Consider the following 14,248-nt stretch of genomic DNA (forward strand, 5'->3'; position numbering starts at 1 on the left):
AGAGATAAGTCACGGTATGTTGACCAGGTCAGCTTAGCATGAAAGCATTAAACAGGAAGGAGATGATCTGTGTAGAACCATAGGGTGCTAATGAGAAGATGATACAGTGGGGTCTTGTGTTGGTGGTCCAGGCATGGTAGTCTGCGAAGGGAGTGGCAAAGCGCTCCGGTGGTGGGGACTGGTAATTGTATTGGGCTGTCCCAAAGCTGACGTGATTGTGTTTGCAGCGGAACACGCCTGCCTTTCTGATCCTTGTCACAATGGAGGAAGCTGCTTAGAAACCTCTACTGGATTTGAGTGCGTGTGCATGCCTGGCTGGGCTGGACCAACGTGTACTCTTAGTAAGTTACTCTTTAGGAATTTAAAAACCTCTTACTGCAGTAAGGTTTTCTTCCTAAACCATTACAGAACTTGCTCGCAGCCACTGCATTTGTCCAGGAAACAAACCTGTCTTTCATGAAGTTTAATACCTCTTGCAATTTTTGCTTTGGTTTAATACCAGTTGTATTGCTGTTAGTGAGGCTTTTGATTAATTCAGGGAAATAAGTGGAACAAACTGTCTTGAGATGCACACTGCATGGTGTTTAAGACAGCTAATTACTATTTTACCAGCTTGCCAAAACTTTGCCTCTAAAGCCTACAATAAGATCAATAGAACAGGCCTGGCTTTCATTTACACTAGGCCTCGTCATGTGGCTCTGATGAAAATGAAATGTGTCTTCATCTAACTGAGAATAAGGCCAGAAATGTCAGGGGAAGCATGCGCTCCTCCCTCCTGGACAGATCATGGTGGCCGCTGCAGATGAATTCTATGAATGAGTTGCCATAGCTGTGGTACCTTGTAACAAAGCTAAGTTTCTCCCTCCCCTGCCTGCCCTTTATTTGCAGATATTGATGATTGTTCTCCAAATCCCTGTGGTCATGGAGGAACTTGCCAGGATCTGGTTGATGGGTTCAAGTGTATTTGCCCGCCTCAGTGGACTGGGAAAACATGCCAGCTAGGTAAATATTGACTTGCTCTATTTTAGGCTTTTTTACAAAACTGCTACTGGAGAAACTGCACTATTAGCAGCTCTGAGGCTATGAACACTTAGGACGTGTGTTAACTGTAAGCCAGTGTCCATCTGACAACAGGCTTGCTCAGATGCTTAGTTCAGCCTGTGTAGACAGGTGTATTTCAGAACTGGCCATGCTAAACTCAGAATGGCTTCCTTGGGTCACTTGATTGTTGAGCACACTGGTAATTGCAGGAAAAACGATCACATGTAGGCTAACAAAGCCTTATGTAGGTATTTGCAGATAAACCATAACTACTTTTGTCTGCCCCCTCCTCCTTTTCCCTCTGGCTTTGTGGGAAAGTTGCTACATCTCTTCTTGGTCCGGAGGAGTTGACGCTGCAGGAGTTCACAGCTGTGTTCCAAAATGTGGATGATATCATGAAGAATGAGCCATCCACATTCTTTATGCAACAGCCTAATCCCAGTGCTCCTCTGAAATGCTTGATTGAATCTCTGCTGTCTTTTGTTTTTCCTTTATTTTTTCAAGTTTTCCTAATAAGTAGCTGAATAACTGTAAATTAATTAGTGTAGCTAATGCTGTAATTAGAGAAATCAAAAGGTACTTCAGAGACTAATGTTTGATTGCCTTTTATTCCACTTTAAGTCTCCCTAATCCACTCTGTATGTTAGAAGCTCTTAAACTTTGAATTCCTGATTGCTATGAAAACAAGACTTAGATTTTGTTCCCCTTCCGACTCTACCTACAGCTCAACATTTTGTCTTTCAGATGCGAATGAATGCGAAGGCAAACCTTGTGTCAATGCCAACTCCTGCAGGAACCTGATTGGCAGCTACTATTGTGACTGCATTGCTGGCTGGAGTGGCCAGAATTGTGATATAAGTAAGTCTCTATGGACATTCAGCTTTTAGTAGATCAAGGAGCTCGATAGAGAAAGTTACTGTACAGTCCACTGAATTGAACTTGGCTTTAAACGTCAAGCAGTCAGTTTTATAGCCAGTGATCCCTTCAGAAAGGGAGTAGCTTGTCTGGAATGAAAATACACAATTTTATCAAACTCATTAGTCTATAACATGGCTATAGTCTGATAAGGTAACTAAAACAATGATGTGAAGTTTCACTAACTGTACTAGGAGAATTGCTGACTGTCCCCACCCATTAGAATAACCTTATCACAAGGAAGGCATGCAGGAAATTTGACAAAAGGTTTATCTAGCCAGAGTTTGAGACATTTGAACTCCTATCTAGAGTAAATGTGGGCCACCTTCTAAATGTGTGCTAATTTTATTGCAGATATTAATGATTGTCTTGGACAATGTCAGAATGGAGGATCCTGCCGGGTGAGTTGTTGGTTTTTTAGCAGGCCTATTAAATGTTGAAACCAGAGCAAATGATGCAGGAAAAGTACAGAGCTGTACACAGCTGTACATCCGCATGTCTACATAGGAACGTGGCTGGAGGGAAGTCACGTTGCGGATTTGGCTCGGTATGGTGTGTGCATGTACTTTTTTTAGGGGAGTAGAGCAGCGGGGCTACATAAATCTGACACCTCTTTTTTTCACCACCAGTGACTTTGCAGTAAACATGCACAGGAAATGTCTCTTCCACTTTAAATTTAGGATTAATGTGTTATCCTGAGAAACATGTTCTTGCCATGTTTAATCTGCACGAAGGCTTTCTGTGATAGTGTTGCTTGTTAGGGGGGATATAGTTTGGGCCACTTTAATTAAAAATAAAAACCCCACTAAATTTAAGCTTGCATATTCTTCCACAGGACTTGGTTAATGGCTATCGATGTATCTGTCCGCCTGGCTATGCAGGAGATCACTGTGAGAAAGATATCAATGAATGTGCAAGCAACCCTTGCTTGAATGGGGGACACTGTCAGGATGAAATAAATGGATTCCACTGTCTGTGTCCTGCTGGTTTCTCAGGAAACCTCTGTCAGGTGAGCCTGGCTGAAATGAAAGCCCTAGATAACGGAGTTCCTACCAGCCCTTTCTCTGTCGGCACACACCGAATGCCTTGTATCCAGTGAACCATGCTGTAGTCGTATAGCTGTCTGCCAAGGAAGTGCTTGTGAAAAATTCATGGCTGCTGAAGATTCTTTTAAACGGATTGCAAGTGTTCGCGTGTCAAGTTTTGTTGCATGCTCACTGTTAACCTTCGGGGGCTGCTTAGTATCAGAGTGCTGTCTGTTGGAATTGCTGCATGTATAACTGTACTCTGTGCATTATGTACAGTTAATAGAGGGAGCAGATAAAAAGGTCAGATTCCACAGTGTCTGCTGCCTGTTGCTCTGACAAGAGTAATAATACAACCTTTGTTCCACTGTCTCCCCACCCCTTTTCCCACCATTACAGTTGGACATAGATTATTGTGAGCCCAATCCATGCCAGAACGGTGCCCAGTGTTTCAATCTTAACACTGATTACTTCTGTACCTGTCCTGAAGATTACGAGGGAAAGAACTGCTCACACCTGAAAGATCACTGTCGCACTACTCCTTGTGAAGGTACGTGATAACACGAGTGCATGTTCAAACCCTTCCAACTCCTCTCCCAAAAGGAGGCTCAGCAGGCCAAATTCTGCCATGGAGCAAGTGGTTTGTAGTGACACTGAATTCAGTGAAGCTGTTCCTTGTACGCCAGAGCTGAATATGGCACTTTGTCAATACTTGTATGAAAGATACATTCTTTAAAAACTACTGTGAAGTTCACTTAAGCTCTGGAAGTAAAACATGGGTAGTAACATGAAGATGAGAAGCCAGCTTGCTCAGTAACTTGATAGATGTGATTGAGCACTTCCTGTTGTTTTTCTGCAGTAATTGACAGCTGTACAGTGGCCGTGGCTTCTAACAGCACACCTGAAGGGGTTCGTTATATTTCTTCAAATGTCTGTGGTCCCCATGGAAAGTGCAAGAGCCAAGCAGGTGGAAAATTCACCTGTGAATGCAACAAAGGCTTCACCGGCACCTACTGCCATGAAAGTAAGAGCTCAAAGACGTGTGATCTGATCTTGAATCTGCCTTTCACAAATGACTCCTTCCCAGCCTCTGAGACCACGAAAGAGTTTGGTTTACCACAGCAAATGCTGGAACTAGGCATGTTGCTTTGGGGTGAGGCAGTTTGGAATTCCCTGAACGTTTGGGGAGGATGGGTATAACACACCCTCTAACCTTGAACCATAGGCTTACGAGGTCTGAGGTGTTTAATAGCAGATTTCACCTTAAGATTTTATAGGTTGCCTTTAAAAGCTCTGTTCTAAAGGAACATACACTTGAAAAATATTATTGAGGGGAGCTTGTACTGGCTGTTTGTTGTTTCTTGTAACGTTATCAGCAAATGGTGTTCTAGAAAGTGGTGGGTGCAGTTTCCTCTGGCAAAGCTTAATTACATAGTCGCCAGTAATTGTACTTACTCAGTTTCTCCAATTTGTTCAGATATCAATGACTGTGAAAGCAATCCATGTAAAAATGGTGGCACTTGCATTGATGGCATCAACTCCTACAAGTGTATTTGTAGCGATGGATGGGAAGGAATTTACTGTGAAACAAGTAAGTTCAACTCTACTCCAACTAAAGGCTGACAACCCTGAGGCAGAAATGGGGAAGAGACTTGGGACATGCTGTCTTTTTAATGGGCAGTGACCACCTACAGTCTGCAGGCATGATTTCCAATCCCGCTGAAGTCAATGGGAAACCTTTCTTTGGGTTGGGGCCGTTAAAATACTTTTAGAGCTTCGTTACATGCTTGTGAAGTAGGCAGGCATGAATAGGGATGAAGTCATGGTAGGACTGAATCACAAAGGGCTTGCCCATGTTAGCAGCAAAGTGCAGAATAGAACTTGGCTCCGGGACTCTAACCCTCTAGACGATCTCCACCAGAAAACACTAGTGTAGATAAACACACTTGCTAGAATAGCAAAACAGTGTAATCTGCATGTGGCGCTTGCGCTTTGCGTGTCTTGGCAGCAGACTGAGGCTGCGAAGAACTGTTCGCCTTTGACTAACAGCCAAACAGTGTAATTAGGGTAATAGGCCTTTTTTCTTTCAGTTGCTCTGGTGGCTTTTATTATAGGGAACCAGAGAAAGGTGTAGTGACATGAAATGAAAGGAGCAGGGAGGATGCAGTATGGAGCAAGCATAATAAATCCGCGATAGTAACCGGATAATCCTTGCCTGAGATTTGGGACCAAATCCAGGGCTAGAACATGCCTCTGTCAAGCATGAAATAGCTTTGAAGATGCTGTGCTCTTCCTGCTCAGTTTCTCTCTTAATATTTCCAGATATTAATGACTGCAGTAAAAACCCTTGCCACAATGGGGGGACGTGCCGAGACTTGGTCAACGACTTCTTCTGTGAATGTAAAAATGGATGGAAAGGAAAAACTTGCCACTCCCGTAAGTCTTTGCCTCCAGCAAGTCTTTCATCTGTGGTAAACTGGCTGTGCTGCCTTACGAGTGCACGGAAGCTAAGGCTGGTTTGGTCTTCCTAGGTGACAGCCAGTGCGACGAGGCTACATGCAATAACGGAGGGACGTGCTATGATGAGGGGGACACTTTCAAATGCATGTGCCCTGCAGGATGGGAAGGAGCCACTTGTAATATAGGTAACGGTGCTTTTGTAACCTCTGGGGAGCATATGGAGCTCTCAAGCTGGGACTCTGTCCTCCCTTTCTCTGCACCTCCGTGGATGGCTTTGAAATCCTTATCAAATCTCTTTTCTGTTGCAGCGAGAAACAGCAGCTGCTTGCCAAATCCCTGTCATAATGGTGGTACCTGTGTAGTCAGTGGGGATTCGTTTACATGTGTCTGCAAAGAGGGCTGGGAAGGACCGACTTGCACTCAGAGTAAGTCTCTCAGAGCTCTTCCAAAGTGTTGCCTGATGAGAACATTGGCTCATCCTGTTGCCCTCTGAGATTGGAGATTGAAACCAGAAGGGAGAGCTGTTTGATGTAGGCTTTAGCATCACCTGAATCTTTGTTTTTAATGACATTCTATGATAGAGCCTTGACCTGGGCATGAGAAAGTTGCAAATGAGCTAAGTGGAGACAGATGTTGGCTTGTTTTCTCCTGCATTCTTTTTCTACCAGCAGCCCTGTCTGCTTCCACTCCTTTCTTCCTGTTAGATTCTTTACAAGGATTTCTTCCTGTGTACATGTGTTCCACAGCATAGCTAACAAATCTTGTGGTGGGAGCCTGGAATTAATTTAACAAACTCCATGTAGTTCTGTGAAAGTTAAACTGACAACTGACAAAGAGGAAATTTAGCGCCTCTTTATTGATGGCAACTCTATTATGCTTTAATACTAATGTCTCTTTTGTGTCTTTGCAGATACAAATGATTGCAGTCCTCATCCGTGGTAAGTTGTATGAATTGGGTTGCGGTCTTTCCTGTTAAGCACCTTCTTGCATTCAGCTGTAGATTTGTTTCTATTCCTCCTAGTAATTTGTGTACTTTTGTCCTGACTCTTTTAGTTACAACAGTGGAACTTGTGTTGATGGAGACAACTGGTACCGTTGTGAATGTGCTCCAGGCTTTGCTGGTCCAGACTGCAGGATAAGTGAGTGTTACTCTGATTTCTTGCTGATGTGATTAATGCTTATTTAAAATACGCTGCACAACCAGAAGTGTAACTCTCCTCTGCAAATCAGTCCTGCTGCTACACTTGCCTATATCTGGCCTCTATGATTTGAACCCTGCAAATACACAGATCTGCTTTATAACTACAGACCATTTTTGTAGCTTGAATAGATACAAATTCTGTATCTGCGCACAGCTCTCTTTATGATCTTCTGATGAGTGAGAAATTCCTTTTGAAAACCTGTTGGGTTAAGTATATGCCTAATACTTCCAAGGATGTCTTGGTTCAGCAGAAGAGTTTGCCCTTCAGCATGGTCTTCCTAGTGAAACGGATTTATGCTGTAGTTTTCTGTTTGAGGAAGAAGCATGCCAGTTAAAATATTTGTCAATTAATAATCCACCTACGGACCCTGAGGTGGTATGTGTACTTACCTGTAATTATTAAATTACAGGAAAGACATTTTTAATAACCTAGCCATGGAAATGGAATTATTCATAGCAGTAATAAAACTGGAAGGGGTTTGAAGTTGTTGGGCAAAGTATTTAGTATATGGGCTAATCTGAACTGTGTTGGAGAGAAGTGAGCCAGTTTTGTTTGCAACAAAGTGTCCTTGTCCTGGGAGAGCATAAAGTAGCCAGGCAGGGCCAGGTTCTGATCTTCGTTAGAACAGTGTCAAACAGTGTCAATCCAGTGTAATGCAAGTGACTTTGGAGGAATTATTCCAGAACAGAACTGGAGTAATGAAGATCCGAATCTAGCTCCCTGGGAATTGTGGGGAAAATTAGACTTCCACTCCAGCTGTCTTCCATACACATGTGTATGTATAATTGTGTGTAAAAATGACTTCCCTCTTTCCATAGATATCAATGAATGTCAGTCATCACCCTGTGCCTTTGGAGCTACATGCGTGGATGAAATTAATGGGTACCGTTGCATATGCCCACCTGGTCGCAGTGGCCCAAGATGCCAAGAAGGTATTCCAGGCAGACTAATAGTATCTGTAACCAGATCCAGTTTACTTGCCCTTTTTCTATTCATGGTGGAAGGTGCAAGTTTATCATGTAAAAGTTTATAAATATTAGTTGTTGGGAACAGGAATTAGAAAATTCAATGGGATCAGGTCTTGACTTTTCAAAACCCCCTAAGTGTGTTCAATTTCCATTCTCAGTTACAGGAAGGCCTTGTATTAGCAATGGGCGAGTGATGCCTGATGGAGCTAAATGGGATGATGACTGCAATACCTGTCAGTGTTGGAATGGAAAAGTTGCATGCTCTAAGGTACACTTTCACTGTTTCTGGATTGCATTGTTTTCAGTGCTATAGCAAACAGCTGTGCTATAAAAATTAATTCTCCTTCTAGGTTTGGTGTGGTCCTAGACCTTGTTTGATACATGGCAAAGGTCACGAGTGTCCAGCTGGCCACACCTGTGTCCCTATTAAGGATGACCACTGCTTTACACGTCCCTGTTCTGGAGTGGGGGTATGCTGGCCTTCAAACCAACAACCAATAAAGACCAAATGTAATTTGGATTCTTACTACCAGGACAATTGTGCCAACATCACTTTCACCTTCAACAAAGAGCTGATGGCCTCAGTAAGTAACTTACAAACATAAATATTCAAAGTACTGAAAGCAAGATGCCTTGTGGTACTGCACAAAACTGACTTGATCTGTGTAAGTGAGACGGGTGGAGCACTTCCTTTCCATGGAAATCTGCAGAGGATAGATACTGATCCCTGCCCTGTTAACACAGATTTCAGATCTGCCACCCTAAGTGTCTCGGCTAATTCCTGCTTGCTGGATACATTGCTTTTGGAAGGTGTTACTTGGCACTCCAAGTCCATATTCTCACTTGCTCTTGACTCTTGTATTTCAGGGTCTTACCACAGAGCACATCTGCAGTGACTTGAGGAATCTGAATATTTTGAAGAATGTTTCTGTTGAATATTCCATCTACATTACCTGTGAGCCATCTCACTTAGCCCACAATGAAATCCACGTTGCTATTGTAAGTACTTCTGATACTGTCTTTGTATTAAAAGGTTATGTGGAACCACATGGGTTTAAGAAACTATCATGCTGGGCTTTATCAGCTTTTCCCCTGGCTTAAAGTGAAATTTTGAGTGTGGGTGGGGTATCATAGCTGTAGATGTAACAATGTGCTTGAAAGCTGCTAGCAAGAGGGGAGAGGAAGGGGTGCTTCAAAGCAGCAGCACTGCATGGAGCCCGGGGTCAGCTGGGAATTCCCTCTACTGATCCTGGGCTCCATCTGGTGCTGCCACTTTGAACCATTCCGGGGAGCATGGGGCCAGCGGGGACTGCTTGAGTCCCCTGCGGGGCCTGTGCTCCTGGCAGTGCTTTCGCCTCTGAAGTGTAGCAACAGCCTTAGGACTGATCCTGCACTTCAAAGGCAGAAGTGCCCTTAACTAATCGACTACTCGATCAAATTGCATCGACTATTCGATTATCCAATTAATCTAAATTTAACATCCCTATTCTAGTGAAGTCATCCTAGTCACTTGTTCATGTTTTGGAACAAGATAAAGGCTTATGTTCCCTGATCGATCTCTGCCCCAGGTGAACTGGCTTTGAAACTTTTCTGGAAAACACTCAAGTGACTGCAGAGGCTTGTTTGATGGTTGGTTATGCATGTTTTGGTATCTGATATTAACTCTGCTCCTTTTTGTCCTAGTCTGCCGAAGATATAGGAAAGGATGAAAACCCTGTGAAAGAAATTACTGACAAAATTATTGACCTTGTTAGTAAGCGTGATGGAAACAATACGCTGATTGCTGCAGTTGCAGAAGTCCGGGTTCAGCGACGACCAATTAAGAATAAAACTGGTAAGTGTTTTAAATTGAGTAAAAAATTCACCTCTTGTAAAGAGGCAGTTGCCAGTTTCACTTTACAGTACAACTTGTATTTGTTTAGTATGGCAAGTATTTCAAACCATTTAATTTTCATCTAATTTTCATGTAAGTTGGGATACTTCAATCCCCAACCAAGAGAAGGCCAAGATTCAAGTATTTGTGGCAAACAGTTCTAAAGGAGTCTTGACTTTCCTCCAATGCCAGAAAGTCATCTTTTGACCCTTTCACTCTTGCCCTCAAATGGCCTGCACTAAGAGGGGAGAAAAAAATACCAGTGACATTTACTGGCTTGAGAGTGATAAGTGTTGCTATCTCATGATTGTAACTGCTCCACATGAAATAAATTGGGTAGTCCGTAAAGATCCTAGTGGACAGTCCCACTTTATGGTACACAAGCTTGTAAGCAGAAGTGAGTTATGTCCATGAAAGCTCATGATACCATCTACAGTAAGACTCCAATAGTCCGGCACTCTTGATAGTGCAGCATCAAAATAGCAAGAGCCTAGTTGAGTGAGCTTTGGCAAAAAGAGTCACAAGGTAACAGCGGCAGCAGCTGACCTGAGCGCAAAAGGTAAAAGGCTTAAAAAACTAAAACATTACAGTATACTGTATACAGTATGTACAATAAAAAGGGTTAAGAACACTTTGTATACATTGTATAGTGTGTGTGTGTGTGTGTGTGTGTGTATAACCATCTTATAGTACCTCCTGACAGTCTAGCATATCTGATAATCCAGCACCACCTAGGTCCCATAGGTTCCGGATTATCAGCAGTCTACTATACATGTTTTGCTAGTCTAAGGTTGTGTGTTAAGTTTTCCTAGTTAGACTAATGTGGCTACCCACTGAAGCTTTCAAAAATCTGATGTTCTTGATGAATTTAGCACTTGCTCTAGTAACTCTTCTTTTTTAAACACTGTCCCCACGCCATTATCTCGATTAAAAAGGGCTTATCAAGTGTTCTTTTGGAGAGTTGGAGCAGAAATTCAACTGAAATACTTTACTGGTGAGGTTAATTGATCTCATATCTGTCTTCCAGATTTCTTGGTGCCATTACTGAGCTCCGTTTTAACTGTGGCTTGGATCTGTTGCCTGGTAACGGCCTTTTACTGGTGCATTCGGAAACGCAGAAAGCAGAGCAGCCACTCTCACACTGCCTCGGATGACAACACCACCAACAATGTGAGGGAGCAGCTGAATCAGATCAAGAACCCGATTGAGAAACATGGTGCAAACACGGTCCCCATCAAAGACTATGAAAACAAGAACTCCAAAATCGCCAAAATAAGGACACACAATTCAGAAGTGGAGGAAGACGACATGGACAAACACCAGCAGAAGAGCCGCTTTGTCAAACAGCCAGCATATACACTGGTAGACAGAGATGAAAAGCCACCCAATAGCACTCCGACAAAACACCCGAACTGGACAAATAAACAAGACAACAGAGACTTGGAGAGTGCACAAAGCCTAAATCGGATGGAATACATTGTATAGCAGACAGCAGGTGCTGCCATGCAGAGCCTTTAGATACCATTATAAAGGCACTCAGAGCTTGTAGTTCTTAAACTGTTGTGTAATATTTGAGTCTAAGGCTATTATTTACTTAGAATCCCTGTGTTAATTTAAGTTTTGACAAGCTGGCTTACACTGGCAATGATAGTTGCTGTGGTTGGCTGGAATACCAAGTGCTGCATTTCACATCTATGCAAAACTAGTCAAAAGTGCCCTAATGTAAATTCAGCTGTAGCTGATATATCATGGAAATGTTTCATAAGGTATTGCATAGCTTTATTAGCTCCTCTTCAGTGTCAACTTTTTTGCCAGATGTGTCCTGACTTATACATTAGAAAATACATTTTATTTATATTTATTGAATCTTGAGTTTTTTGTATATTGGTTTTATGGTGACGTACAACTAGTTCTGTATTTGAAAGTGCCTTTGCAGCTCAGAACCACAGCAACTATCAAAAATAAGTTAATTTATTTTTTTATTGTATTTTTGTTGGGGGTGGGACAGGGCTTGATATCAGCAGTTGCTGATGAATGAAGAATTTAAAGAGGAAAATGTGTTAAGTAGAAGTTTGTATAGATATGTAAATAATTCTTTTTTATTAATCACTGTGTATATTTGATTTATTAACTTAATAATCAAGAGCCTTAAATATCATTCCTTTTTATTTATATGTATGTTTAGAGTTGAAGGTTTTTGATAGCATTGTAAGCTTGTGGCTTCTTTATTTTGAATTTATTTTCTTGTTACATGTTGCCTATATGCCAAAACTAAGGTGTTCTAAAAATAGTTTATTTTTAACAATAGGACGGGCTTTCATGCCTTGATACTGTGTTTTGTACAATGTCAAATGTTTGAAACACCTTCCATAGTATCACTTTAAGACTATTTGTAAGTACTGACTGAGGCAGTTTAGATTAGAATTTTTTTTGCTGCTTTAGACTTGAAAGAGTGACAGGCAGTCTGCTACAAAGCAGTTTAAGGGAACAAAAATGAGCTATAACGTGATGTAGATGAAATGTGAGTGGTCGCATGTAATTAAAATATCAAATTAGCGAGTGAAGTTGGAAGCACAGCAATCTTATTTTGTAAATTCTGATTTTTTTCACCATGAATATTGTAATACTGAACCACTTGTAGATTTGATTTTTTTGTAATCTACTGCATTTAGGGAGTATTCTAATAAGCTAGTCAATGAATACTTGAACAGTAGAATGTCCAGTAAGATCACTGTGTAGATTTGCCATAGATTACACTGCCCGCCTTAAGTGAGGAAATCAAAGTGCTATTACAGTGTTAAGATCAAAAAGGCTTATAAACCCAGTCTCATTGGTTAACCATTGAGATCATGAAGATACCTTGTGATATTAGTGTTATACAAACATGAAAATGCATCTTTGTGTTTTTTTCTGGCAATAAATCTTAAAAAGGTAATATTTATTAAACGTTTTGTATGAAAACTTAAAACAGCGTGGAGGTTATTAAGCTTCAGTGAGGCCCTTGCAGCTAGCTTTGTCCCCTGATCCCAAGGTACATTAGCCATAGGTGTGTATAGAAAGATTCCCAATGGCTTTCAGTGAGCTTTAAATCGGGGTAGGCTACTTAAATAGTGTGGTGTAAGCTTTCATGCACCACAAACTCACCTCATGTGGGCTATGGAATAGCTCAGCCAGATTCAAAGCTGTTCAGGAAAATATTTTTCCTTCACTTCCAGCAAGTGGCTTGCAAAGCATGACAGCTATTCTTGAAGTAACTGCTCTCTGAAAAATTACTTGTGTAGCTCTGGGCAGTGATTGCATTGCATCCTTAAAGGCAGCAGCCCTGCTTGTTACTCCTACTGGACTGGCTCCATTGATGGTAGAGTTCCTCCAGTTCTAAACCACTCAGAGTTCCTTGTATTTTTGTGTTGGTGTAGCAGTTAGAGGGGTATCTGATAAGACCATATTTACAGTGTGAAACTTCAATTGTCAGTCTGATTTGTCCTTTCCCTGTGTAGTCATGCTCAGTGCAAAGATCTGAGACTTTCTGACCCTTTTGCTAGTTACACCAGTGCAGACTGGGTCTAAGTGCAGAACCAAGCTCATTTTTCTAAAGAGACCTTCTCAGATATGAAAATTCAGTACAGGAATTGAGGTTCTATTGTTAAAAGGGTTAGAAATGCCTTGTGTGAGATCCTATAATTGGAAACACTGACACCAGTCAACTTACTCTGTTTAGATAATTCAAACTACAACTTTCCTGCCATTCAAGTAAACTCCGGCTTGTTGTAAAAGCAACTTGAAAGTGCGGTAGTCTTCATCATATGCCACAACTAACTTATTGTACCACCAGAGAATTGACAGTTTACTGAATGAACCTCTAAGTTGAACTATAGAGTAGTACTTAAAGCGGTGAATGTTTAATGCCTGTGGCATTGTCTTTGTCCTACTTCCACTTGCCAGTTCCCCTTAAACAGTGTTAACTCTCTTGCCCAGCAGTCTAAAACTCGGTAAATAGTTTTATGTAGGAATGGCTTTCTTCAGGTAGCCAAATCCTAATAGGGTTGGCCATCTTGTTGCAAAGCAGTATCACTGAAGAGTTGGGACCAAAGATAAGCCAGTGACTTTGCTTTACTAAGCAACTAAAATTAAATGTTAGGCCTCATGTGAGTAGGCTTGTTGGTTGACTCCTGGTGTGACTAAGAATAGCAGTCTAAACCTCACTCTCCTTTAATGCAAAATGCTAACAGTTTAATAGGTTCATCTTATGCTAGTCTCATATCCTCCATTTAATGGCTGCCTCTATAGGTTCAAGCTAGTGTCAGTCAGGGCTCTGCTCTGAATTTTATGAAACCTTTTATATAACTAGTAATTTTTACTGCCTAGGTGGAGTTTGCTATGAGGACCCTGTTTTCAGTCTCTAATTGTAAAGACTAGACTTAGGTATATGTGGTACTAGCTCTGAGTTGATACTTCTTTGTATCCAGGTAACCGAGTTCTTGGAGGTTATCATGGAGAAATCTTGCATTGCATTTTCATTGACAAAGTGGCCGCTGTAAAATCCACACTGGTGAATTCAAAACAGCCAGCACACTGGAAGCTGGTCTTAGCTCTTTTAAAAATAGAAATAGAGAAGCTTAAGACTTTCATGTGACAAAACTAAGGTGCACATTTATTTTTGTGGAAGTTGCTCTGCCACTTTACTGTAGGCATCTTCCTTGCCCAGTATGGTCAGGAACAACTTCCTGCTACAGGGGTGGGTATGTTTATGGCTACTCAGCTCAG

General features: G+C 41.6%; 1 protein-coding gene across 1 annotated transcript in view; it reads left to right on the forward strand.

The window, feature by feature from the left end:
• The window catches only part of JAG1 (jagged canonical Notch ligand 1), a 35,457-nt gene extending 23,005 nt beyond the window's left edge, over window positions 1–12,452 (forward strand). The window contains exons 8-26 of the mRNA XM_075925658.1: window positions 228–341; window positions 889–1,002; window positions 1,786–1,899; window positions 2,311–2,357; window positions 2,792–2,965; window positions 3,381–3,531; window positions 3,841–4,005; window positions 4,459–4,572; window positions 5,304–5,417; window positions 5,513–5,626; window positions 5,750–5,866; window positions 6,352–6,379; window positions 6,495–6,580; window positions 7,462–7,575; window positions 7,770–7,879; window positions 7,962–8,195; window positions 8,479–8,610; window positions 9,295–9,445; window positions 10,512–12,452. Of these exons, the coding sequence (XP_075781773.1) occupies window positions 228–341; window positions 889–1,002; window positions 1,786–1,899; window positions 2,311–2,357; window positions 2,792–2,965; window positions 3,381–3,531; window positions 3,841–4,005; window positions 4,459–4,572; window positions 5,304–5,417; window positions 5,513–5,626; window positions 5,750–5,866; window positions 6,352–6,379; window positions 6,495–6,580; window positions 7,462–7,575; window positions 7,770–7,879; window positions 7,962–8,195; window positions 8,479–8,610; window positions 9,295–9,445; window positions 10,512–10,969 (2,651 nt within the window). The 3' untranslated portion in view covers window positions 10,970–12,452. The remainder of the gene's footprint in view (window positions 1–227; window positions 342–888; window positions 1,003–1,785; window positions 1,900–2,310; window positions 2,358–2,791; window positions 2,966–3,380; window positions 3,532–3,840; window positions 4,006–4,458; window positions 4,573–5,303; window positions 5,418–5,512; window positions 5,627–5,749; window positions 5,867–6,351; window positions 6,380–6,494; window positions 6,581–7,461; window positions 7,576–7,769; window positions 7,880–7,961; window positions 8,196–8,478; window positions 8,611–9,294; window positions 9,446–10,511) is intronic.
• Window positions 12,453–14,248: the final 1,796 nt, after the last annotated feature.

The sequence above is a fragment of the Pelodiscus sinensis genome, chromosome 3, assembly GCF_049634645.1.
Source record: "Pelodiscus sinensis isolate JC-2024 chromosome 3, ASM4963464v1, whole genome shotgun sequence".
Classification (NCBI taxonomy): domain Eukaryota; kingdom Metazoa; phylum Chordata; order Testudines; family Trionychidae; genus Pelodiscus; species Pelodiscus sinensis.